The following is a 27,822-nucleotide window of genomic DNA, read 5'->3' as shown; positions in this document are numbered from 1 at the left end:
TTTGCTGGGCCTAGAGTGACTCCTTCTCCAGTCCTGGAGAAAAGCCCTCCCTGGAACAAGGCATTTGAGTTGGCTTGTAATTCCTGATGGGTTTCCTGCCCTCAATTTTGCTCCCTCACCCACTGGTGGACAGGAGTAAGGGCAAAGTAAAACGTATTTAGACAAAAGAGGCATGCACCCTTTCCAAACAGAAACAGGAAAATTATCTAATTCCATCCTGTAAAGAAGGGATGGGGAAAAAACAAAAACCAAGCACATTGGCATTTTCCCCACTCTCTCACGTGATACTATATAATCTGTCATTAGATAATCAAAGTAGTTTTATTAAATTAAAATCAAAAGTTAAACATTTAGTGTGCCTCAGAAGGGAATACAGACCAACCTATTCCCCACACCAGACTGGAAGATATATTCACTAGATGTGTGAAATGGGAGACTTTGTCCCAAAGCATCAAGCCTGGAGCTAGTTTGGCTCCCTCTCACTCTGCTCTGCCCTTTGCTAGAGATCTGCCACCTCCCTGCTCGCCTGCAAGCAGCGTCCCTGCCTGCACAGCTCTTGTGCCATGCCCTTCCCAGAGCACCCTCTGATCATGGGAAAACCTGGTCAGTGCCAGGGCCGTGTTTCAAGCTGGTCAATTAGAGCATGTTGGGCCCCAAGATCTGGTAGCTGTAGTCAAGCAAGATACAGGGAGCGATGGCAACACATTTCCACACTGAAGGGATGCCAGAAGATGTTTCTGCTTGGACAAAGCCAGGTGGGGATAATGGCAACAGAGGATGGAGTCTGGATGCAGAAAGCCAGTCATGAGCCAACGCCACAGGGCAGGTTGGTCAGGCTGATGTATTTGTGGCTTTCCTGGCATTTATTTGAGCCTCCACTGCAGCAGGGAGAAGAGACAGTACCAGAGGACAGCAAGGGACAGCCCCTTGTTCTCTGCCCAGACCTGCTCTCTCCACTTCATTTGACTTTACCTCTGAAAGCTGCTGCACCCTTGTGCCATCTGTCCCCCAGCAGCAAGAAGGGAGCAGGTTCCAGTTGGCTGGCTGCAGAAGAGCCAGGGAATTGAGGGGAGGTGGCTGCACAGGCAAGAACTCAAACAAACTGGGAAATAGGTTGAAGACAGGATTTGGTAGATCCAGCAGGTCTTGATTGGACTGTGATCCTAATTTTCTTGGCTCCAGCATGATTTGCATTGTGGGCTGTAAATGCTGCTCCCTGCCTTCCCCAAAGACAGACAGGAAGAGGAGTACAGCTGTGATGACCTGCAGGCAGTGCACAATGAGACAGGCCTTTACACAGCAGTGGGTGAGGCTGGGGCTGAGAGAGAAGGCTGGATGAAGGCAGTGGTGACCTGCAGCAGGTGGGAGACTGAGATCAATTATTGGCCAAAATGATTTCCTGCAAAGGTCTCAGAAGGCCTGTGGCTTTGTTTATGGGCTCGTAGCACTTTGGGTTTTATTGGAGGAGGCAGTGCAATTGAAGCACTGGTTTCAGGAGATCAGCCTCTGTCAGGGGAATCACAGCTTGGAGCTCTGCTGGCTGAGGTAGGACATCCACTCCTTGAGTGGGGGGTTCCCCACAGCCACCAGCTTTTTCAGAAAGGCACTGGGCCGTAGCCCAGGCACATCAGGGTGGGCCTCGGAGTATTTCTGCAGTTTGGCCAGCACGCGGGGGAGCCCCACGGTGGAGGCGTAGAACATGGGGCCACCCCTGTGCTTCGGCCACCCGTAGCCATTGATGTAAATGACATCCAGGTGCTCTGGGCCTGATGCTATTCCCTCAGCCAGGATGGCAAACCCCTCGTTGATGAGGGAAAACAAACACCGCTCCAGGATTTCCTCCTGGTCTATGAAGCGGGTCTGGATGCCATGGTTGTCTCTGTACTGGGACAGGAAGTTGTGGAGCCATGGGTCTGGCGTGGCTGTCCTGCCCCCGGCCCTCTCGTACAGGTACCAGCCCCTGGCGGTTTTCTGGCCGAAGCGGCCCTGCTCACACAGCAGGTCTGGCAGGGGGCTGTAGCGCTGGCCGTGCCGCTGCCGGGCCGGCGTGCCCGCGGGGAGGGACGGCCCAGTCAGGCCCTGGTCCTTCCGGGACCTCCAGCCCACATCCAGCCCAGCCAGGTCAGACATTCGGAAGGGGCCTATCTTAAACCCAAAATCTTCAAGGACCTGATCTACTGTTTCTGGTCTGCTTCCTTCCTCTAAAAGGAAAACTGCTTGTTGGACGTACGGAAACATCATGCGATTCCCAACAAACCCAAAACAATTCCCAACCACCACTCCCACTTTTTTCAGGGCTTTAGCCAGCTGCATAGCAGTGGCAATGGCGGTGGGGGACGTGTGGTGGCCGTAGATGATTTCCAGCAGCCTCATCACGTGGGCAGGGGAGAAGAAGTGGGTGCCAATGACCTGCTGTGGGCGATTTGTGGCAGAAGCTATTTCATCGATGTTCAGGGCTGATGTGTTTGTACACAGCAAAGCTCCTGGCTTGCAGATCTTTGACAGCTTGTGGAATATTTCCTTCTTCAGTGCCATGTTCTCAAACACAGCCTCGATGACTAGGTCTACATCATGCAACGCATCAAAGTCCACAGTGAACTGGAGACGTGCAGGGTTATGGAAATCCAGGGTCTGGGCACCCCCCTCCATTTTCATAGCCTCATGTTCCAAAAGGAGCATGACAGCTTTTCTTCCCTTGTTGAGATTCTCCAGATCCTGCTCCAGGGCTACCAAAGGTATGTTGGCCTTAACCAGAGAAGTCACAATGCCTCGGCCCATTGTTCCCAGCCCTAGGGATAAAAGCAAGATAGAATCAAAGATTATGAATAGCAAATTAATCTCTTGAAAGTAGCATTTCCTTTGTATCTCCAGGATAAAACGTAGAAGCCTCTTGAAAACAAGTAGTGCACACATAGAAAACAGATATTGAAGACTGGGAAAAAGGAAGGTGAATCTGCTCTTTCAGTGAACCTAAATGTTTGAAAAGAGGTAGCACAAAGGCAAGTTACCCTCACAAGCTTACAAAATGCCAGTGGGATTCACCTAGTGTGCACAGACCATGTGATTAATGTCTTATCTCTGCAAAGTTTTACACCTATGGAAAGCAGGATCATTGAGGAGTGAGAACCTGGGGATCAAAGAGAGAAGCTCTGAGTTACATCTGCCACCCTCTTATGACCTTCTGCAGGCAGGTTCAAAGCAAGATTTCACCCTGAGGGTATCAGTATCATTAAAGTCTGAATATCCATTGGCCAAAAACACAGCATCCCAAAAAACACATTTCCTGTCAAACCACCACAGTGCCTCACTGTTCCTGTGAGATGGTCTGTTATGGGCACTGAGCAGATACACCCCCCCAGAGATTTTGACACTGGCAAAGTTGGTTTCTCCCTCATCCTTCCAAGCTTCCTCTTTGTCTCCCTCCTTTTCTCCCTCTGCCCTTCATTGCGTGATCTTTGAAGCAAAAAAAAAACTCAGCTGCTATTTCTGTAAAGACCTGGCTGCTGATCTGCTCTAAACTTTGTCTCTAAGGCCTCCTGTGTCTCTCAGTGCCTGGTCAAACGGGATGGAACCAATGCAGTGCTCTTAATCTAGATTTCAACATCTTCTCTCTCCTTTTAAATCATGCTGCCACATCAGTAGCCTTTTGCCTGCTGTTCACTTTCTGTCAGGTATCTCTGCCCACCAGGAACTCTTCAAGCCCTCCAACACAGGCCATTCCTGACTTCTGGAGATTCTCAAAGTCAGTCTTCCTTGTCCAGCCACACAGTTAAAGCTCTTGCCCAGAACTCCTGTAACTGAGAATCCATTCACACTGTAATTTTTTCCTCCAAGGTCTGTAAATGTGCTACCCCCAGCTCCTACCCCCAGGAATACCAGTGTAGAGATCACTGGCTTGATCCCTTGCACCAGCTCTGTCCTCTATGACATTAAATGAAGCTGCACTTTCCTGTGACACATGACCCACACCACTGATCCTGCTCTCCCATGGTGGAGGCTTTTCCAACTAAATTAATACAAATTAGTGAGGGAAGGTCAGCACAATTTTACCAGCTTTGATAGTGCGAAGCCTCTGAATGGGAGGATTATTAATATCCTAAATATAGCAGCAACCAGACAAAGTATAGGTTTGTTATAATTTTGTAAAAATGATTTTTTTAATCTCAGGTTTACAAATGAAAGTCAGCTAAACAAATAAACAGAAACAAGGGGATTAAAAATTTTGTCTAAATCAGCTTTGTAAAAAAGAGCTGAAATGATGTCATCACTTAAACAAGTTCCAGCAACCAAGGTCAGACAAGGTAGGATGTTTTTCCTGCATGCTACACACTCTTGGTTTAGTTCTGCCCACCTTAAGCTTGTGAGCACACAAGACATTTCAAACATTCCCTGCTTAGCCACCAGAAGATGTTTTTTACTGGCATCACTACCTGGCAGCCTGCTTACAAACCATCATTACACTCCCAAGCAAATGCTGAAGTTCCTTTCAAGAAAATTAGATTTGCTATTTCATAATCAAGTTCTACTGCAAACTAATTTGAAAATAAATCTAGAATAACATGAATCAACTCTTAGTAATTCAGTGTCTATGGTTTGCTGGCTGAAAAAACCTGAATGTGAGTAGCTCCTCCCACTGTGCTCAGTCTCCAGAGCCTTTGATGCAGGAGCAGGTAGAATTAGGGACAGGTTTTCCCTGGCTTTGGTGAGCCACACAAAGTGCTTTCTTCCTGCAGAGCAGGAGGGTAGCTCACCCCCTAACCCAGCCCCATCTGTCAGGCTCTCTTTAGCCATCGAGTTGAAGTGTTTGCAGTCCCACATGGCTCCTTCCTGAAGTCTCTTCCTTCCCACTGGGGAGGCCTGGGGTTTCTCTCTAGAATTTCCAAGTTCTCCACACATCCTGGGTCTTATGCACTTCTGATCCTCCCAGCTTCAGTCTCATGACTGAAATCTTAGTGGTTCTCTTGCCATATGAGCTTTTCCTAATTTTCCACACTGCTCTTTCCTAAATCAAGACCTCTTTTGTGAGCAGATGTTCCTCAAGCTTCTTTCCCAGGGAAGCTCTGCAGTGGTGGCAGGTGATTCCCCTGGTTGCTTCCATCATGAGTACTCCATGTAGGTTTTAGCCATCCCACGAGAGACAGGCACACGTGCTTGTAGTACTATACTTTCTGGGCCACAGTAACAGGCTTATAGATAAGATATGAGCTTGCCAAGCTTGTTTCTGACCTAGAAAAGCTGTCTCTCAACTTCCTACAGAACTCTGCAATGGCCTGTATGAAATGATGTTTAATGAAGCTGGCAGAGAGAGTAATGAAAGCCCCAAGGGGTTTGTTACATTAGAGCTTGCACAGCATGATTCCCCTGGAAATATTTCCTAAAATTGGGCTATAAAACTAAGGAGAGTTTTGGCTATCTAGCAGAAAAAGAGGCATTTCTGAGGATTCCTCTTTTGCAATTCAGAAAGCCAAGTAATTTTGGGGAAGAATATGTTAGAGCAGAAAAAATGGCAAGGGATCATTAGGCCTTACATGTGTTGAAGGCTGTGGAAGAAAGAAGAAGGGAGATGTCTCATGCTCAGCTCAGATCACACAGACTGAAACATGGTGAGGAACTGCTCCAGAATTTCTGCTGTATGCTGCATTTTCTTACTCAATAGTGTTCTCTCTTCCTCCAAACCCTATATTCTCCTCTTCCATGCAGGGGACTAGTTTCATGTCCAAGGCACATCTTTCCAGAAAAGACTGAAATCTGCTTTAGGAGCAAGAATAGTTCCCAGCCATCCTGCTCCTGGTCTTTTATTGTGAAATGAAGCTTTGACATATAATTAAAACTACACTTGTACATATGTAATTTCAGGCCAAATACGGGTATAACAAATCCATTTTCTGGGCAAGCTGAGTGAATAATGATGGTTAATTATTGATCTGTCACGTGAGGTACTTAGAATACAAAAAATCATACAAAATTAATTGAAGGACTTTAAAATACAAATTTCAAAACAAAAGCACTTGAAATATGTACAAGGCAGATCATGTACAGTCACACACTACAGAAATACCTATCTGTGGAAAACACTCTGAACTACAATGAATATTTGGACATTAAAATGCCTGGCAATTGAAATAATTCTTTATAGATTGCTAAAATATGCAAGGACTGTTCCAGTTTTCCTGATAAAAACAACAATAAGCAATTGGCAGTAATGGGCTGCTGTAGACTGGGGCTGCTGCTTTCTCTGTTTCAGGGTAGCAGTTTCAAGCAGAAATAATGTGATACTACAGACAAGCAGGGGGCTCTGGGAGATGCAGCTGCAAGGGACAGAGAGAAAAGAAGCTTCTTTCTGGGTGGTGAGGAACCAGAGAAATGAAAAGAGGTTGGAACCAAGAGTTCAGAAGCAAAGGAAAGTCAACATGAAAAAGTCAACACAATCTCCTCAATTGCTTCTCACCATGCAGCAATAAGAGATGGAAGCAGCAAGATAATGCAACATGGTTTTAGTGTGTGAAACAGCACAGCACTGTCTGTGGGAAAGTGGGGTCTGCATGATTTCTGAGGAGCCTAAATTGAAGCAGCATCTTTCTCTGACTGACCTCCTCTCTGCAGCGAAAATAGAGAGACCCTGGGTCACCTAGGGTAGACTCAATACGCGCATGGATGAGCAGCACTATTTTAAAAGGTGTCAGTCCCTCAAAAATCATCCCTCAGATTTTGATTTCTGGTGCTGCAGGGATGTACTTCAGATCAAAAACATGAAGTTACAAAACACTGTAGAGCATTGTACTGGCTGGAAAATTACTTTTTGTTTCAGTAACCTGAAAGAAAGAATACAATTGTGTTGGCATGTTCTCTGCCTGTCTCTAATGGACTTACAATTTCACTTATAGCAAAAAGCAAAATAGGAGGGAAACCCTCCAGAGGAAGGAGAAAAAGCACAAGATGCAGAAAGAAGGGCCAAAAAGCAGTGACACTTTGGTGTGGGATTCAGGGTTAAATGGAGGTGATCAAAAACCTCCAAGATAAGTTACGTCACATGAAATGAAGTACGACATGAACAAGAGTGTAAGCAAAGCAGGCTGTACTGGTGGGATACAGGGGCTGTGTAATGGGAGCAGTGATTCAGCAAGGGCTGGAGCCTGGGTGAGTGTCAAGGCCCTGAGTGCACTGATAGGATTTAATGTCCCTGACCAGCCACACCTGGACCTTCCACCCACCTATACTGCCCATTGCCTCTGAGCCCCATTTAAGCTCAGACCTGGGCTTATACTTTCTTAAGGTTTCTTGGAGTAGCTGTGCTGACTTACTGTGGCTGTGGTCACTGTTGATCCAGACCTCAGCCTGATGTCCCACCTTTACTGTGGACCTGCATCATCCTGGGAACTTTGCTTGATCACCTGTACTCCCAGTAGCTCCTGGCACCATGTCTGGTCCTGCCCTGCCTGCCTTGCCCAGGTACTGTATATTTTGATGCAGCAGTAGGTTGTGCTGCCATCCAGAGGGAGAAAGGGGTGGGCAGGATCTTCTGGAATGGGGAAGTGTAAAGTTCTGTGTGTGGGGAGGAATGGTGCATAGTGGGGCTGGCTGCTGGAAAGCAGCTCCCCAGAAAAGGCTCTGGAAGTGCTGGTGGACACCAGGTTGACTCTGAGCAGCAATATGGCCTTGTGGCAGAGCAGATCAATGGTATGTGGAGCTATGCCAGCAGGTTCTTGCTGGAAGCTTGAGGGAGGTGATCCTGCCCCTCTGTGTGGCACTGATAAGAACATAGCTGGAGTGCTGGGCCCACTGCTGGGCTCCCCAGCACAAGAGTGATTGGAGTGAGTTCAGTGAAGGGCAAATAAGATAATGAAGGGACTGGAGTATGTCTCATGAGGAAGGGCTCAGGGAGCTGTGACTTCAGCACAGAGGCTTGAGGGCTTTCACCCGTGTATATAAACACCTGAGAGAAAGGTACCTGGTAAAGGAGATGCAGCCAGGCTCAAATGGCCCCTGGTGATAAAACCAGAGGTCATGGGCACAAGCTGAAACATGGGAGTTCCAGCTGAACAAAAGGAAACAACTTTTTTTAGTGTGGGGCTGACTGAGCACTGGCACAGGTTGCCCAGGGAAGTTGTGGAGTCTTCATCCTTGGAGGTGTTCAAGAGCTGTCTGGACATGGTCCTGAGCAAGTGGCTCTAGGTGACCCCATGTGAGGAGATGTTAGACAAGATGATATTCAGAGGTGCCCTCCTGCCTCAAGGATTCTGTGGTTCTACTCCCTGTTCTTGTCATTGGCTCCCCATCCCTGGGGTGCAGCTGCTCCCTGCCAGCAGATAATTAACTGGATGTGTTAATGTGGCTAATGCCAACGTTGCCTGTTAGCCTGGGCATGCTCAGCAGGAGCAAGGAAGAAACACTTTGGTACCTGGCTATGGTGTAATTACTCCTGGAATGCTGCTCCCACTTTGGTTATGCACATTTTATGAAGTGTTGAAAAATTTGTGGAAGTTCAGGGTAAATCACATAACCAGAGTGTGACAGATTGTGCTTTGCAGCAGAAGTATCAAAGCACTTAGTTTATTTCTTCTGCAGAAGGAGGAGTTAACTTGATTGTCTGTAATCAGCTATGAAAAACACTGAAACCTGGAGGTATGGTTGGGGCAGTTTCAGACCATAATTCAGAAATCTGTCCAGAGATGAGTTGCAAATACTTAAACCAATGGAAGAGACATGCAGCCCAGCCAATTCTGCTTGGAAATAAAGTATAGATGATGTTTCTACTAGAAACTTTCAAACAGAGGTTGCATTTGTCCTCAGAATTCCCTCTAGCTCAGTTACAGCCCCAAAATAGGCAGCTCAGCTCTAACAGCCCTTCTGGCTAAACTGTCACTGTGATTAGGTCTTTGCAAGTGTGTTGTTCTGGCATGGTTTAGTAGCACAGAGCAGAGAATGTCCCTCCTGGTCACCTGGTCATTCCCCCAAACTCCAACACAGGCCCTCCTGTCAAAGCATACACTGTGTGGCACTGACAAATGTGTGTGTCCAAACTTCTGTGCTCTTCAAGTCATAGAACAAATCTGCTAATAATTAATGCTTCTTCACCTGAATGTTTTAACAGCCACAGATCCTTCTCACACGGTTTGTGGACTAATGTTTAAAAACCCATTTCTATTAAAAATATGGCATGGCAGCTAATGAAGAGAAAAGAACTTCCAAAAAATTCTCTATGGCCTAAAATGAGTTGTCAGACAGCTCAAGAGCCCTGAGAAGCACCCAGAAAAAAGGTGGTGTTGATCTGGTGAGATTTCCTTGAAACAGAATGGATGTTTTCCAAGTGCTCCATTACTTGTCTAACCATTTTTGAGTGCTACTATCAACAGCTAGAGCTAAAAGATTTTTTTTTTAATCTCAGCAGTGCATTGAAGGCTTTATTTAAATTGCTCTTATAAAAAATTAATGAAGGCATTATCTTGCTGGGCTACAAAATGGCAGGAGTGGATCCCAGTGAGATGAAATCTTCTTAAAATACAGCTGTCAAAACATTTTTGTATTAATATATCCTGAGTGACTCTGTGCACATGCACTTGCAGTACAGAACTAGACCAGGAGGAGGAGAATTTCCTACAGACCTGCTTCTAGCATGAAACAAAAACGGGTCTTAGTGTTTAAAAGGGAGCAGACTGCTTATGGTCGACACACGAAGCTGTAGGGGGATAGAATATAAGAAAATAAAGATAGTGTAGAAAGTAATCTTATCCCTAAGGAGTTGCAGGTGGGTCAATTATCAAGAATTAGGAACAGGCCTGACTTTAACAGGCCACAGCTGTAAGCAATGAGAAGAAGAGTGCTATAAAAGAGTGGGGTGGCTGGTTGAGGAGGGAACTGGAGTCAGGTGGCTGCTTTGTGAAGAAGAAAGAGTCAGTGCTCTGAGGAGCTGCCCAGGAGAAACACCAAGAAGGTATCAAACCTTTGTGGTATGGAGACAATAGTATGGAACCCCTGCCATAAGATGACAACACAAAGCTGTCTCTGAAGTGAGAGAAAGCAATTCTTCCAAAGCAAGAGGAGACTTCAGGTGCTAATCTAGTGGCATGTGAGTTGCCATCTGAGTTTCGAGCTTCCCCACGCAGTGACAACTTCCCCGATGGGTGTGGAGTGTGTGATGGGTGTGAGTGACGGCTGGGCGCTCCCATGGAGCTGCTGTCTGCGCTGGGTGCCCCACCGCGGCGGCTCGCTGTCCTTACCTATGACGGCGGCCCTGCGCACGGGCTGCGGGGCAGCGCTGCTCCAGCAGGCTCCGCCGGGGGTGGCCCAGCGGCGCACGGCTCTCTCGGCGAAGAAGGCGTACTGCAGCGCCTGGGCCTGCCCCGAGCTCAGCAGCACCTGGAACAGCTCCCGCTCCCGCCGCACCCCCGCGGCGAACGGGCTCTCGGTGGCGGCTCGCACGGCCTGGAAGCACAGCTCCGGAGCCAGGCACCCCCGCGCCTGCCGCTTCACCTTCACAAGAGCTTCCTCCAGAAACGCTTCCATGTTGGGCAGTCTGGGGACTTGCTTAAGGCTGAGCCTGCGGGGTCCCAGGGGCTGACCTGGGGGAAAGAAATGGAGTTACAGAACAAAGCATCCACATCTTTTCAGATGCAGTCTTTCCAGACCCTTTTCAGATGCAGTCTGCCTCCTCTTCTCCAATCCCTGCATTGGGGCTTGCATGGCACAGTGAGCTGGGTCGAGAACTAAAGCTTCTGACATTTCTCCTTATTTCTGCTTGCTCTGACAATTACAATTTTTCAAGTCCCTTCTCAGACTTCAAAAAAAGTAAGACTTTATTTTCAAATAAGTAATTCTCTCCTTCCTTTTCTCAGCTTCAGAGCGCCCTGACTTTCCAGTTCTTTACCTCTACAGTCCTAGCTGCAACTTTCATATGGATCTTTCTATAGGCTTCAGTAATGAAGATTTCCTCCAGTATTGTTTAGTATTCAGGACCCAATTGACACTACCCAGAGGCATTCAGCCAGAGGCCTGACCCAGACATTGTCAAGAGAGTGGAAAACACACCCTGACTTCTTCCCTGACTGAAGGAGCCCCTCAAGTCACTTTGGACTAGCCAAAAGATCTCACTCAGGATGACTTTGGCAGCAAATGGGAGAGTTCATGTTTGTGTCAGCAAGTGATGAATCAAGCAGCCACACAAATATGTGAAGTTTATTACAGACAGAGGTTGCCATGGTGATACCTAGAAAGGATTTTAATTGGGAGAACATAGTTATGGTTCAGATGCCAAAATTCTGTCTTCTTTGTAAGTACTGAGCTGGCCATACTCAGGTGTTCCTCTGCTCTAAAGGCAGCTTGCTCAGTAAAGACCAGGGAGGAACAAGTTCAGCAGTTTGGGAGGTATCCCCTTGATACTGCAACATTGTCACAAAGACCCTGCTGTCACCACAGCCATAGCCAGATCATTAACTGCAGCATGGCACTGCATGGATTGCTAGTGCTGCTCCCAGAAACAGCCAGGACTGCCACCAAAGTCAGGTGGTGTGCTGAGACCCTTATGCTGAAGCTCTCTGGGGACAGTGTCTCATTGCTCTGGCCTCTTAGATAAGCTCTGCCATGGGAGCACACTTCCTTCCAAGGCAGCATATTGCATCTGGCTCCCCTTTCTTGTCCTGCTGTCTGAGCTAGGGAAGTGCCAGTGCACCAGCAGAATACTCAGGGAATCCTACAGGGGATACTGAAGAGCAGGAATGATGGCAGCACTGCAGGCATGGCTGCCTGAGATACATGTCCTGACTCTAGCTCTTCCTCAAAGACTGAGCAATGCTTAGGAGAAACTGAAATACAAGTTTCCAGGATGAGTTAATACACTGATTTCTTGTAATATAGGTCTTCAGAGCTCAGGTTTTTAATTAAGCCTCTTAGTGAGCACAAAAAGATGAACACTCACTGTGTAAGTAGCTTCCCTTGTAATCAGAGTTCATAAAAATGTTTTCACATTGACAGTGGATATAATTTGTATCAGCCAGTATTGCAGGATTTAGTCAGAATAATGTTCCTTTGTTTTGGAATAATTTTTTCCCTTAAGTTTTTAACCCAGAAATGCTCTTTATGTGCAGTTCTTTATTTAGGACTTAAATAGTGGGTTATATTCCATCACAAGAGGAAAGCTCAGGCTTGTCCCGGAAAGCTGATCTGATGGCTGGAAGATTGGGCAGATCAAGGAACTTCATATGACATCCAGTGAAAAGGGCTGGTAAAAAAAGAATACCACTGGAAGCCTTTAAGCTTGGTCTTCAGACAGCAAATAATACTGTAAGCACAAATAGTGATGGGGGACAGGAGACGGTTCTCAGACTAAAAAAAACCAAAAAAACTTCAGGATCTTGTAGTAAAACTCTTATTTTAGCTGCAAACTGAATAGGTTTTCTACAGCACCTCTGTGCAGTATCTTAGCTTCTGCAATGCTAATAAAAATAAAGGACATGTTTATGATGAGGGAAGAATTATCAGAATCCAAGTCTGGCAATAAGAGATCAGTGTGGGACACCTGCAGCTTGATTTCTAAAAGCAAAGCAGCAGGAAGATGATGAACAGTGCCAGACATCAGTCCTGCAGGAAAACATCATCCACACACAGGAGCTAACACAGACTCCTGTTTGTTTTCCAGGTTTGTAGTCCAGGGGGCACAAAGGGCAGATCAAATCTATAGGATTTCTATCAGCCAATGCACCACATATGCAGGCAGTATCAAATTTCGTGTTATTTAAAATAAATATTAATTAATAAAATAATATTAAATATTATCCTAGAGTTGTAAACCCTTGGGACACTATGAGATGGCACATGCAAGAGACAGGGCCAGCCTAATGTTTGTCCTCATGCAGGGAACTGCTTGTGAATTTTTGAGGAATAAAGCTGAGCCCTGCCTCTGCCCCTCAGGCTGCCAGACACAATTCCAGGCCATGTCAGACCTTTTGCAAACTCTGTTTGTGTCCAAGGGACACTTGGCTAGGCTCTGTCTAAGGAAGCTGTCAGCCAGAACCTTGAGCCCTGGGGAGAGGTTAAAATATCTTGATATTGTGCATCTTGGCAGAGATGGCTCATGGAAAGGCCTTGCAGCTCTAAAGGAAAGCTTTTCCTCCACTCTCCATTTGAAGGATGCAATTACCCACAGCAGCATCTGTTCCACCCCTAGCTTTGATGAGCCTCAGAAGGAACAACTGCTTCCTCTGCAGCAACTCCCAGTAGCTTACAGGCAGAAACTCATCACCTTTCCCCACAGATTAATACCTGGGGAACTTGAGCTCCTCCAAATTGCTCTGGTTTTCCTTGCCTCTTTGGTGCAAGACATTGGTACTGCTCTGCTCTGAGGTCAATCAGCAGACGGGGTCAGAAAAACAAGGGGTGTATGTGGAGAGTTTCAAAGTCTGCTGTGTAGAGGCCAGGAGCCAATTTCTCCTCCAGCTGAGGAAGACCAGAGCAGGCCAACAAGAAATGGGCAGAGATGTAAGCTGCTGCATGTCACCAGCAGTTCCAGCCATTTGTCAATTTTGTGATGCCATCAGCTGGGAAAAGCCTGAAATGCAGCTTTGGATTACTGCAGTGATTGTCAAGCACATCTAATGAAAGGACATTCTCCTTGTCCCCAAGGATTTAGCTCCTGTCTATTCCTTTTAAAAAATGCCTTCAGAAGTGAAGATACTTTCTTTAGCCTGCAGAAGCCAGTTTGCCTGAGAGGTCAGGGAATTATTCTTGGTTCCTATCTGCAATACATAAATACTGGTTTTCAATGAAAAATCTGACTTGGAATCAGTAATTGCCTCTGTGTATTCCTACACCCACTTACTGTTTCAGAGCATCTTTTGAAGGTGCTCTTCATTAGGAACAACCCATAAAAATGTATGGATGACAATGCTCTCCCAATGTGCCATAAAAGTAGCTCTGTTAGCTGTGTATCACAACAGTAATCAAGGACCCCTGATACAGTAAGGCAGTTATTTGAGACTGATCTCTTGCCATGAGATACTGCAGCTCTGGTGCTGAAAAAGCTTGAGAAGAAAATTATTTCTGAATTGATTCTTTGAGAGTTATCTTGCAGTACAGCCTTCCCAGGAATAGAAATTCCAGTGGTGACAAAACCAGTTATTTAGCCAGACTGCTCTGTAAGAAGTCAGCAGTTGGAGCTTCATGTTTTAAAAAAATCTCATCAGAAACAAAATGCTGCCTGCCACACAAAGCCAGTGGAGTTTTGTGATGGCATTTTTTTGGTCCGTTCTCTTTGGTTTTATTAAGATTATCTGAGAAGCATTCACTAAAAACAGAACTCCATGTGAACAAACTCCAGACCAGCTATCCAAGACTGTCATCTCTTCTGCAGCCCTGTTAGTGCTTGATGGAGAAAAATGAAAGTGCTGCCTTGCCTTTGTAGGACAGGAAATTTATTAACTTTAGGCAAAGGCCAAACAAGGAATGACTCAAAAGAAACGTACAGGCCCTGGGTGCACCAATCTTTCAAATTATTAGATAACCTGAGGGTAAATGGTGCATCAAAACTTGTCATGGTCTTCTGTGGGGTCTAATGAGAAATTTTTCAAGCAGGAAAGAAATAGATTAGCTGGCTCACCAGTGTTTTCACTGTTAAAATGTGTACTTTAAATGCCAGTAAAGCTGTTGGAAAGAGTCTGAAAGCATTTTTAAAGTTCTGTGGGAGTTGATATATAGTGTGATGTGCAACACCGTCAATGACATTACTCATTTTTGCTGGGAGAACTCAAACCAGCAATAAACAGAGTGAAAGTCTAATAATGAGTAAGACTGGACAGGCTACCTGCTGGACCTTCAGCCAGGATCCTTGTATGCTTATACAGCTCAAAAAAAAAAACCAAACCCACATTGGTAGCTACAATCTCCAAAGAAGATGAAGCTTGACAATTTCCAAAGAAGATGAAGCTAAAGAACAGGATTTTGCCAGTATTGGTAGTGGACATGAGCTCCAGAGAGCAAGTTACCCTGAGAAATAGTGTGGTCAATGCTACCTTCCTAAGGGTCTCCTGGAAGGCAAAGCTGGCTTTCACAGCTGTCAGCCACTGCACAATGTCTGCCATGGAAGAAACAAGCATGCAAATATCTAAACTTCAACCGATTGCACATAGCATTTGTTGAAATCTGGAATGTTTTCAGGTTTGCCAGTTCCAGCAATGTATCCATTACTCATTTCATGACACACTGCTGCTGCTGTCATCAGTACTGGCATAGATCTTGTGCAAAGCATCATTCAGAGCCCAGAGGGTACATCACAGGGAGCACTGTTTGTTGGGTTAATTTGCCTAGAAGAGTGGTAATATTTCACTGCTCTCCCAACAGATGGAGAAACAGAATTCTCATTCAAAACAGACAAACTCAGCGAACCAAAGTACCTTTGTTTTTCTTAGAAGCAGCAGTGAAGTATATCACCTATCTCTTGCTAAAGAATTATATTTAGTCTGATGACATAAAGGAAAGAGAAAAGAGGACTGCTTATGTCATTGATTCTGCACTAGAAAATGAAGCCCTAACATACTGTGGGATGAATACAGTGAGAAGGATGGGCATCCGCTACAGAAAACCCAGCCAAAGGATACCTTGGTGCCTGTCTGGTACATCTCAAGGTGTGGGAGATACACAAGACACTGATATTTAAGAACAGTCAATTCTTTGAATTACCTTAAAATATGGTGCACTGTCATCTAGGACAAAGCTTAGGCTGCCTCAGCTTCTAGCACAGAGAAGGGGCCTTGTGTGTTGTGAAGAGAACTGGAGGAGCAAAACCAACATCCCAACTTGGACAGCATTGCCTGTACAGGCCATGTGATCAAAGCAGGAAGGGTTTTTTGCTTTCCTGCATTCAGCTCATTGTGACAGAGCCCCAGATGAAATCCAGTGGTCAGGTTCCAAAGGTACAAGGTCAGCAGTGGAAAAATGCCCTGTTTTCTCTAAAGGCAATGCTCCTCATGCTGCAGGAGGAATGTTCCTCTTTGTGAGATAACTCCAGCAAATTTGATTCTGTTATTTCTAAGATGGGGAAAAAAAAAAATCTCTCCCCATTCCTCCCATTTGCACAGGCCATTTTTTTACATGGCACCCAAAGGATTAGGGACAGAGTCACATACAGACCATGGATCATTAAACTGAGCACAGGATGTGCCAACCCCTCCACTACAGGGAGAAAGTTATTTTTGCTCAGCCATTATGGATGGTGCAACCAGAATGCGTGCAATGCCAGCTGGGATCCAGAACTATAGATGGATAGAGCACTTACCCCCCAAAACCTGTGCAGCATCCCAGAGGAGCATCTGAGTTTGGATATACAATTAAAAAGCAGGAGGACTTGATATAGATCTGTTCTCTCAATCTCAGTTGAATTTCTGTAGCTTTCCAGCATCTGAATTTTTTCACTTCAGACAACAGGAAACAAATTCTGCAATTAATTCTCTCTTATATGGATGCCAAAACTCAAGAATAGAGCATATAAATTAGAACAAACTGGTGGGCTTTTTTCTGACTCTTTTCAGCCCTGAAACATCACCAATTATTTCCTGGTGCTGCTACAATTTGTTCCTCACCAATCACTTTGTTTGCCAAACGGATTGCTGCTTCAATGGTGTTTTCTTCCACAATTTCATCAACCAAGCCCAGCTTCAGTGCTTCAGTTGCTGGAATGTGTTTTCCTGCCATAAAAAGAGAAATAAGGTGACTGCAGTGGAGCCTGATGGGCAATTTTGTTCTTTTCCATCTGATCAAATGACTTGTGCAGCTGGTAATTAGCCCCTCATGGGTGGAAGTAAGTAGAATTACAACCCAAGAAGCTACACAGGTAAAAGATTCCTGGTTTTTAGACCAAGCTGGTATGACTCAATGCCATGCTCTTCTATATAGACACAGCAGTTACCTGTAGTGATCATATCCAGAGCAGCTGGTACTCCAATCAGTCTGGGGAGTCGCTGAGTGCCTTCAGCACCTGGAAGTAACCCTATGGTGACCTCTGGCAAACCCATCCGAGCCTAAAATGCAGTAAAATGAAACAAAAATCTGATCAGAAAGAGTGGTAATTGCAAACTGAGCAAAATAGAGGAAAAACAAGCAGATGTGAGTGACATTGCTCCTCTAGGAAGCTTCAGAATTTCTATGTAGAAACCTCATCCTTGCTTTTTGCTACATAAAATATTTAAGAAAAAAACCCACTTGACCATTTGAAGGATCCCTGTACAAATGCACAAGGAAAACATGACCTTTCTGAGGATTTGTGTGCTAGTACAGCACTGGGGGACAGCTGTAGGGCCAACAGCATTCCCTAGACTGACACATCTGTCAATTATGTTTCAAGTAGTTACCAACTGGTGGAGGGCATGCTGGCTTAACTTTCATCTCCCTCCTCTAATTCTTGCAAGTTTAGCAAAGAATTGGAAGGAAACTTAAAAAAATCTTGTTTCACTACCTGCCATGGGTAGGGACACCTTCCACCACACCAGATTGCTCAGAGCTCCATCTAACCTGGCTTTGAACACCACTGAACTCTTCCCTAATCTTCCTTCAAATGTCTCTTGGTGCCTTTCATATCTGATAGAGTCATGGCAGATAAGCCAGGGGCAGCAGGAAGTGTATGGAGGTCTTCTCTTAAAAAAATTATCTAGATTTTGTTGCCTTTAAAAAATAGTTTGCACATTTTCTATTGAGCTTTTAAGAGATTTTGAATTACTTTAAGACCACTACTTATAGTTCCAGTAGTCATGGCATTTCATGATGTGGTTTAGTGGGCATGGTGGTAATGGGTCAAAGGTTGGACTTAGTGATCTTGGAGGTCTTTTCCAGCCTTAATGATTCTGTGTGATTCCATGGCCCTCACCTTAGGTGGCACAGAGGATGATGTGGAGTATCTCTTTATGCTGTTACAGCAACCCACACTGCCACAGAGAAAGTGACTCACTGCAGAAGTGAGGGGATGGCCCTGTCAGTGAGGAGTTTGTACAAGGAGACAGGCACTGCTCAGGGTGGTTCAGCATTCCTGAGCCTTGAAGGAGGGGATTGAAGGAAAAAAACCAGATCATTCCTGAGGACTCTTCAAGCTGTCTCTTGGTCCAAGTGCTCCTTGGGGACCCAGAGCTCATGAGGAATCTAACCCTAAATGCTCCATGCTAGCTGAGTTTCAACTGCCTATAGAAAGTAGGCCATGAGCAGAAAGAAGTGCAAAATTCACAAGGCTAGGGAAAAAAAAATAAATAGAGAAAGTCACGCTGCATGAGTCAGTAAGATACAGCTGTCTGCAACAGAATATAGATAATGAGACCTAGGGCAAATTAACATTTGGTTACTGGAGTTCTAGGCAGCCATCTTATCCTACTAGTTACTTTATATTTAGAAATGACTTGAAATTAGTGTGTTAGTAAGGCTTAGGAAAGATGTCAAGGGTGGTGGTGTAGGTGAAGAATGTCTGAGCACACAGACTTGTATCCTATAGCTGTAAAGCCACTCTCCTGTGGGCAGAGGGTCCCTGGAAAGGCACCCTGTCCCTCTGCTCGTGCCATCTGTAGCTGGCTCCCGCTGCCTCCAGCAGCCCCTCTGGCCCCCAAAGAACATTGCCCTGTGCAGGCTGCGCTACCTTCACGTGTGCAATGCGGTAGTGACAGCCCAGCGCCACCTCCAGGCCTCCTCCCAAAGCGACGCCTTCGATGGCCGCCACCACCGGCTTTTCGCTGCTTTCGATGAGAGACACCATAGGGCCCAGGGCACCTCCAAGTCTCTTCGGAGAGGAAAATCCTCGGATGTCAGCTCCTGGGGGAGCACCAAAAGATTAGCAGGAATTAGTAGGCGAGGCGGTGACTGGAAGAATCCTTCCCTCTGTGCCAGCTGCTCACAGATGCACGAGCCCTTGCAGAACGTGCTGCTGGCAGGGGAGGGGTTAACAGGAATCACCCCCTTTTGGGACCAGCTTCAAGGAACCCTGGAACTTTGATCCTGTTCACAGAGCTCAGAGGAAGGCGGAGTACAAAAATACAGAGTAACTGTAAAGATCATGTCGTCACTGCAGAAATTTGCAAACATTCTTGGTGTGATATTGAGCCTGGAATAGTTTAGTTACTATGAACAAGCAATATAGAACTCCTCAGAAATTCCCTAGCTTTTCAGGCTGCTTCTACTGGAGATCTGTCATTCACCACTGCCCCACTCTAGGGTACGTTCCATATACTAGACCAGTAAATGGTCCAGAGATTTTACATAAACTAAGCTATGGACACTGAGGAAACACCAGGATGTTATGGAGTTGAGCAGCTGTCCCTCATTTCAGAATGAACAGACCAGTTTACTTCTGGCCTATTTCAAGATCCAGCTTGTTATGTGCTCCATGTCAATTGTGGTACAGCAAAATAGACAAAGCACCCTCTCTTGCGGCCATTTCCAGCCAAATCAGGACTTTTGTCAGCAGTGTGATGAAGCAGAGAATCTTCAGATATGATGGGTGGAGAGTGTTTCATCTTTTGCTCAGCCTGTGTTTGATGTCTTACCTGCACTGAATTTCCCATTTTCACCACAAATCATAACAGCTTTCACTGAGGGATCTGCATCTGCTTTCTTCAGCCCATCCTCTAAAGCCTGGAGAACTGGCAGACTGAAATAGAATAGAGATTCAGTGAGTAGCCATGAAATACATCCCCTTCCAAGAGGTCTGTGTTGAGAACACTGAGCAGCCCAGTGAAAATGAGCACCATGTCCAACAGGCAGTCCCCATGCCTGGCTGCTGTCACAGGTGAATCCTGTCCTTAGTCTCCTCTTACTCCAAGGGCAAACACCCAAACCCAACAGGCTGACTGCTGACCTGTCAGTCACTGCCTGGAGGACTCATCTTCAGGCTATGACACTGCTGTTTCCACAACAAGCAGCACAGGGAAATGTTCTTTTGAAGATGTCTTTATGAATTAAACATTCAGATTTTCAAGAAAACAGCTTAGCATAATTTAGAAGTAATTAATGCTAAACCACTGACAATCTAAGAACTTTTTGAAAGGAGCTCTAGGGATAAAAAAGTTATTTTTCAAACACCTGACAGAGGCTCTGCTGATATTAATAATGCTTTCATCTTGCGAAGAACTGCACATAGGTCTGGACTTAAACTGGTGTGGGATCCTGTCAAAGGGAATTTGGGCATGAAACACCACAGAGAACATGTCTAGACTCATCTGAAAAGGTAGTTCTGCAGGCACCAACAGTAAACGTGGCCAGCAAAGAATTAATGAAGAATTTCAAAATGGATCTGTAGAAGCATAAACAGTGATTTTTCAAATGTGATATTTAAAAAGTCTGACCCAACTGAATGTCCACTTTGCATTTGCCTCTTTAAAGCTAATTCAGGTGTTTGTATGGATGGACTTAGAGAACCTAGTCTGTTTTAGAAGGTGGTAACAATAGCAGGCAAAAATAGAAGCATTAGGATTTTAGTAATAGAAATATTAATACAAATTTAATGTATATATAATTTGGATAATAAAATGTACTTATACACACATAATGATATCATTTGTGAGAGACTATTCTGGCTAGAGATGCCTCTGATACAGAAAATCTGAGCCACAAGCAGCTGGAGGAATAGCCAAGAAATATCATCCACACTTGCCCAGTCCTTTTTAAAATCAGCTTTTTTTCCTAGACCTTCTCCAAACCCTGGGCCCAGCTCCACATGTGAGCTTGGTGCTGAGGAAAAGGGAGCAGAGCTCTGCTGATGCCCAGTGGAGAGGAGCAGTGTTAATTACACAGAGCTAATCAAAAGGCCTGAGGCATAGTCAGCTTGTGCATGTTGCTCTATGTGTTAGAGGGCATTTCATCTAAAAAAGAAGCTTGTGGTGAAGTAGATGAAAACCACATCATTGTACTCTTGTGTGCAGACATTTTTCCAGAGCAATGCTTGCAGAATTCGTGTGGGAATCCATAGTCTGCAAAGGGAAACCTGAAGGCCCAAGGAGCTCCCTGTAAGCCAACTGTGTAAAGGAATCCCAGCCAAGCTCTGCATATTCCTCCTTCAAAATCAAAAAAATTCAAGACAAACCATTGGCCAAGTCTAACAATCAGGGCTCTTGGCTGAGGAGGGCTGTCTAGGAGGGTCTCTAGGACCATCTGCTGCCTGTATAAGGCTGTGCTACACAGAAGGGTCAGTGGGAGCTCTGAGACCTGACAGCCAGAGACTGGGAGAAGTGTTATTTTTGGAGAGAGAACAGCCAGTTATGTACCAATTACCCAATCTAGACATCAAAGACAGCTCTGAATTCTGATGTTAGTAATGGTTCTGAAGGCTGAAACTTAAAATGAGAATAATTTGGCCATGCCAAAGTAAAACTGAGGTGAGTCAGTAAAGGTTTCTCCACTGCATATAGGTCCACATAGTAGAATATGAAAACCTTTCCAAATTTTATACACTAAATGTGTTTTTAATATGTTAAAAAATCGTGGTTTATGTCCCTCCCCTTGGCATATCTGTGGTTGCTGCTATTTGAGGGGCACCCACAGGCTGCCCCCAGTGCTTGCTGCTCTTTGAGTTCCGTTTGTGCATCAGTGAAGAGCCAGGCCACAGCCATACCAAAATCACCCAGGGGCTGGGAGATTGCAGGGAAAGCCATTAGGAAATGTCATTACACTCTACAAACCATGGGGCAAAGAGGGAGAAAAAATATGTTCCATGATCCAAACAAATGTGAAGTTACTAATTTGCAACTATTGTAGAGATAAATGGCACAACTCCATCAGGAGCAGACAAGAAGCAATCAGTATTTCTGTGTCTGTTCCAGGCAGATGCAAAATGCCCAGCTAGAAGGGTTGTCTGCAGCAAATGGGAAGGTTCAGGGTTCTATGGAGGAAATCAGTTCCAAGCCCTCAGCACTTAAAACAACATACAACAACGAAAATAAAATAAAAACTGGTCATCAAGGCAGCCACAAAATCACAATTTGATCCTTGTCTCACCTTAATTAACCCAACTGGACTGTTCATGGCAGTGCATAATTTAAATTGGTGCTTGCAAAAATATCTCCTATTTTTCCATATAACTTCTTCCCAATTGGAATTTTTGTGGGGTAAAAAGGAAGAAAAATCAGACTTTTTGCAGTTTCATGTTTTTCTAAGATGGAGTGATAAGTTTGCCTTGGATATGTCACAGTCCAACAGACAGACTGCACTGCTTTGTCACTCTCATGTTATAACTGGCAGTAAAAGATGTAATTTTCAATTAAAACATCATAGTAAAATATGTGACAGTAGAATTATAAAAGTACTCAGGAGAATCCCAGCTTCAAACTGCTAGAGCATTAAAGAAACAAAAAGTCACTGTAATTTTCATAAGTATTTCATTACTGTGACACTGTCATTCATTTAGCAATAACAATGCAAAAATTCCCTCCATGCTTTCCAAGGCTGTATCCCATGCCATGCAGTCATTTCCACCATGAGTACAATTTTGACTGCAGGAAAAGTGATTCTACCAAGGTGATTCAGTGTCTCAGGAACTCAAAACAGGTGCTGTTAAAGAGTAGGTGCACACCAGAGCAAGAAAATATTTTTTGAGATATCCATACCAGGTTGTTTTAATTTATGGAACTCATTGTAGTGACTGTGAGGTGCTGGATTTGTAACAGAGTTTTACTATTTACCTTAATTATCTCACATTTTAGCTGGAGTTTGTGAATGTGAATTTCTTTCTTAAAAAAAAAAAAAAGTAATATAAGGGAACACTGAAAATTTACTTAGTCACATTTAGAGAAGTAAGACTGAAGTCCCACAGTGGAAAATGTTGTTTATGGGAAACATGCAGGTCTGGTCCTTTTCCTCTGTATTTTTCTCAGCTTCTAATAGACTTTAAAAACCTGCAAATCCCAAACCTGAACAACAAAATCCAGGCTCTCTCATTGTCACAAGCTCCTTTTCCTTTGGATAGCTTCCTGCAGTGTTTTTCTTTGAACTAACTCCTGGGTATTACATAATCCCCTACTTGAAGTTGAGGACTTGTGTGCTGGAGTTACCTGCTCTGCTTTCCTTTGCTTCAGTGCCAGATCCAATTGTGTAGTAGCTACTGTCACACACTGTTGTGTGACAAGTTGCTAATACAGCTTGAACAGTTCTGTTAAAGTTTTCTGCTCTTTCTGAATGTAAATTAAGGCCAGAGCCAGAATGGCATCTTTTGGGTGGAATTTTAGAATTGTTGTTTTAGGGAGCAGATCCTAATTAATCTCAGAATGTTCTCTCTGTATCTCATCCTGATGAGGTGCTGTTCCATGGGTAATCATGCTCTCCCCTCATTGCTGCCTGTCTGAAGCTGCAGCTTCTCTCATCTCCTTTACACTTTCTGATTTTTAAGGTGATCAGGCTCAGAAGGACAATCCTGGCAGCCAGGGAGAGCCTTTCCCAATCAAACCTGTTATGCTGTCACACTTCATAGAATCCCACACATAAGCTGCCCTATTGCATGGCCTCCCCTATCCTCCCTGGAGCTTTTCTGTCCTTGTCAGCTCAAATGTCGAAATACTCCTTAAAGTCCTTCTAATTCCCAGTGCCAGCAGCCTGCCTCTGCTGAGGAGGGGTAGTCAGTCCTTCCTTTGCCATTCTTGTCTTTCCGTTCCCCCAAACCCCCAGTTCTTTGCATATCTAAATCCCTTCTCTCAATGTCATGGTCTTGTAGATTCAGATCTCTGAACACTAAACTTCTGCAAGCCAGGAAAAAACCCTCCAAACAAATCAAATTTGGCAGATGCCGCCTCTGCTGGTGGAGTGATTAGCTTAAAGGGGAGTCTGTGTGGGAACCGAGTTTGCTGCCAGACTCTCAAGTCAGCACACATTTCTCAGGAAAGCACTGCCCCAAGGTACCAGGAGAGGATGATGTCAAACAGAAAGCAAATTCCTGCCCACCAGTGGCTTCTGAAGTGCTAATGGCCTGTGTGATGGCCCAGGAGGGGGGAAATGGATAATGGGGAAAGGTAGGGGAGGCTGGAGCACAGTAGCAAAACCTCACTGGCCTTAAAAAGCGTTTGTGCCTGCAGTGAAATGAAATTTACAGGATTGCTCCTGTCTGTAACTTTCACTGCCTCCTGGGACCTGTGCAGTCAAACATTTCCAGCAACACTAACAAACCTGCTCCCTGTGGTCCAGTACAGAAATGTGCAGGAGCAGGAGGAGCAGCCAGGGATCAGAGTGTGCTCTACCTTTGCTAGCTGCAGTCACATCTCAGCTAACACCCACCTGATGGCACGGGTGTGAGAATTATGGATCTCTTTTAAAAACAGTTATTGCCCTGGCGTGCCCCAGAGACCACAGACATGTCTCAGGTTGTAGCTTAATGGATCTGAAGTCTGCCAGGATCTTTCTTCTTCCCTGTGGGGCCGAGGGACAGGACCACAAGCACACAATCTGTCTCCCTTGGTGTATCAGAACTGCACCTTGCTGTGAGGCACTGCAGGGCCAGGAGCAAAGGGCAGTAAAGGCAGACATCTGTCCTGAATAAGCTGTTGCACTGTTGCTGTTCAAAGGCAGAGGTGACTTTGGGTTTTCTCCAGGACTTCTCAAAAGGGAGGAGTTAAAGCTCCTTAAGCACATATCTGTTACTGCTGAAAGTTGGACTCACTGATTTTAAAGGTCTTTTCAACCTCAGAGATTCTATGATTCTTTTGGTCTGTATTTTGTGTTTTTCACGGTAAGGACTGAAAGTTTATAGTGAGCACAGCCTGGAAGTTTTCTTAGACTGGTCTTGGGCACAGGAGGTCCAAAGGATACCATACAGTTCTGGGAGTCTTACAGGTCTGGTTCATCTAAACTCATCAAGTCAGTCCAAGTTTCTCCTGGCAATTACCTGAGCACTTGAAAATGTTCTTATTGCACTTCTAAACAAGTTGCAACAGAAGAGTGAGCAGTGCCAGCTACAATGTAGCTTTTCTACAGAAGAGTATCAGCTTTTATCTCCTTTTCATGCTCTTCCTTGTCTCTATGAGCTTCTTTTTATCAAACTTTCTCATTTGCAAATCAAGCACAACTGCAGTGGGGTTATTTTTGGCTTGTGAATACAGGCTGAATAGACGCTGTTGGTCACTGAATGGTCACTGTTATGAACAACTACAGCTGCTTAGAAAGGGTTTATGTGCTACTCAGAGCTAAAGGAACTAAACCCCACAACTAATGTAAAGCTAAAAGCACATAAGTCCTTTTCAAGACACATGAAAACCTAAATTTCAGAGGCTCCTACAGATTGGTGTTTGACTTTTTTTTCACTGTCTCGTGTTTCAGATTGCACAGGACCCGTTTTGACTAAGATCAGTATTTAGAGGTCAATTCCTTAATCGTTTTTAAAGGCCAAATGAACTGTTTTCTCATAGCTCTGACTGAGTTTAATCCTGCTGCCCGCTCTGCTTGCTGAACCACGCCTGATATCCACAGAGCCCTTTGCCCTCCCCCTTGTGCACACTTGGACAGCGCAGGGATTCGCCAGGCAAGCACCGAGCAGTGTGGGGCAGGTGATCTGTAATCAGACCAGGAAATCTGAGCATTGACTCGTACCAAGCAGTGCCGAAGGCACTCCTGGCTGAGCTAACGCTGCTGTGCTATGTCTTGATATTTACAGACTGGAAGGTGATGAGAAATAGGCAAAGTTTTTAAACACCCTCTGGGGGGGATGACAGGAAGTACGGTTTGCTGAGCCTGGCCCCTCTCCTGTGAAACTCCCCAACTAGAAATTGTAAGAAAGAGCAGAAGTTATGGCAAAGTTCAGCATGGTGTTTGCAAAGCGAGATCCAAGCTACCTCTGAAGGAGCCGCCGGGGCTCTGCGAGCACTGAGCGGCGTAGAAGTCCCGGCCGAGGCTGTCAGGGACCGCCCGCTCCGGGACTGGAGGGAGCCTCAGCCGGGCTCGGGGAGAGGGAACTCGGTGAGAAGGAAGAACTCGGAGAATCCCCCACCCGCTCGCAAGAGGGGCCCAGCCCCGCGCTCCCCGAGGGCTGCCGGCGGTACCTGAGCGCGTTCACCGGCGGGTTGCGGAGCCGGATGACGGCCACGGCCGAGCCCCTCGCGTACTGCGCCATGCCGAGCGCTCCGCCGGGTCCCCGTGTCCCAGGGCCAGCCCCCGCCGCGCCCCGCCCCGCCCTCAGCGCCCGGTCACCGCGGGGCTGGCCCCGGCCTGCAGAGAGCGCCTCGGCTGGGGGGCAAAATGCGGAATGTGGACGATTTTCTTAAGGGTGTTCATTAATGTTTGATCTTCGCAAGTTTCAAGCCTAATCAACTAGAAAGGAGATTTAATCTGTGGAACAGCAGCTCACAAGCTCTAAGTGATGCCCAGGCATTAGAAAGAGAAATTTTTTTTGTGGTAGAATTGCCTTGCTAAGGGCTAGGGCTCCACGTTTCAGTGATCTCGGTCCTAGGGAAGGCTGACAGTGCTTGGAAGGATGTGTGTGATGTGCCATTGAGAGTGGGCACACAGAATGCAGAACTTAGAGGCCACAAGGACGTTTGGCAGGACCCCAAAAATAAGGAACAAACTGATAAAGGCAACCCAGCAACTGTGCTGAAATCAGCCCCAGCTGGGTAAAAGGTGATTCTGGCAGGGGCAGGTCATGACCAGTGACTCACAGACCACTGACCCAAAAGAAGATAAATATTGGGCTAATTAGCATGAGAAATAAGAGAATCATTAATCAGTAGAAGGTAGACCTCTAAATAAGAGAATGAGAATCATTAATCAGTAGAAGATAGACCACTAAATAAGAGAATGCTATAACTTGCAGCCAATGAACACCAATACCTTCATTTGCTAAAATGTATAAATAGTGAAAAGTTTTGATAGTTGCGCTGGCTTTGTGGATTTGCCACCCAGCCTCCTTTCTGTGCAGAAATGTAAATAAATCAAATACCTTGACTCACTGTTGGATTGGCATCTTGAACACTGGGTGAAAGAACCTATTCTGGACAACACTGGGATTTAATGTGTGCCCCCAGTCAAGCTCTGTCCCTCTGGTCCTCTCAGGCATCAATTCACACCAGCCCCTCAGCTCAGTGCAATAATGCCACTGTAAAAAGAGCTGAGAGGTAGGGGGGGAAACATAGTTTCTAATGTTACAACATGTATCTGTTGCTGTAAAATGTTATTTAAGGGACAGAGAAGATTCTTATCTATACATTGTTATATTCTTATTTATATCTCTATAATCTCCCCTTTTTGTCTCTTGGCCTTTAAAAGTCAGTCCCTGGGCAGAATGGCTACAGCTCTTTCCCTGGTCTGGAATAGGCGTACACAATTTTAGAAATTGATTTACCTGTACAGAAAGGTCCTTCACTAAAAGCAACCTTTATTGCTGCTTTTATATAACCTTTATTGTTACAGCTGTTGTGGTGGATCACTACAGCTCTTCTGGCATTTATTATATAATGTTACAACCCCCCCCAAACTAGTGATAATACTCTGCCATTTGCTTGTAAACAGCATCTTCTGGGAGTTTATAAAAATAGTGTAAATTATGCCTTGGAGGGCTAGCTGGTCTGTTGAATTTTTATTAACCAGAATGAAAGCAAAGATCACTCTAAATTGTACTTTGTGTTTATAATTTACAGGTCTGATCTACTTGTGCTTTAATAATACAACTGCTGTAGTTGTGATAAACAGCCCTAATTCAAGCCCAAATAAACACAGAAGAAAGCAGTGCTTGGGAAAAGAGAGCTCATAGAAAAAAAGAAAAAGAAGAAAGTTCCACATTGTCAAGCAAAAGGTCAAGTAATATTTAAGGCTGTAGGCCTTATTCTTGTCTTTTTTTCTCTTTTTCCTTTAAGATGAATGGAGTTTGGTAGTGAGAAGAAGAAATGCATTTCAGTG

At 45.2% G+C, this 27,822-nt stretch overlaps 1 protein-coding gene across 1 annotated transcript; it reads right to left on the bottom strand.

The window, feature by feature from the left end:
* Positions 1–310: 310 nt before the first annotated feature.
* Positions 311–26,063, bottom strand: EHHADH (enoyl-CoA hydratase and 3-hydroxyacyl CoA dehydrogenase). The gene is made up of 7 exons (XM_066556706.1): positions 25,971–26,063; positions 19,503–19,606; positions 18,599–18,771; positions 16,892–17,003; positions 16,566–16,670; positions 10,218–10,559; positions 311–2,789 (listed from the first exon to the last, which is right to left on the bottom strand). The coding sequence occupies exons 1-7, from the start codon at positions 26,039–26,041 to the stop codon at positions 1,519–1,521; spliced, it is 2,178 nt and encodes a 725-aa protein (XP_066412803.1). The 5' UTR covers positions 26,042–26,063; the 3' UTR covers positions 311–1,518.
* Positions 26,064–27,822: the final 1,759 nt, after the last annotated feature.

Source organism: Molothrus aeneus, chromosome 10, assembly GCF_037042795.1.
Source record: "Molothrus aeneus isolate 106 chromosome 10, BPBGC_Maene_1.0, whole genome shotgun sequence".
Classification (NCBI taxonomy): domain Eukaryota; kingdom Metazoa; phylum Chordata; class Aves; order Passeriformes; family Icteridae; genus Molothrus; species Molothrus aeneus.
This window is presented reverse-complemented; position numbering and strand designations above follow the sequence as displayed.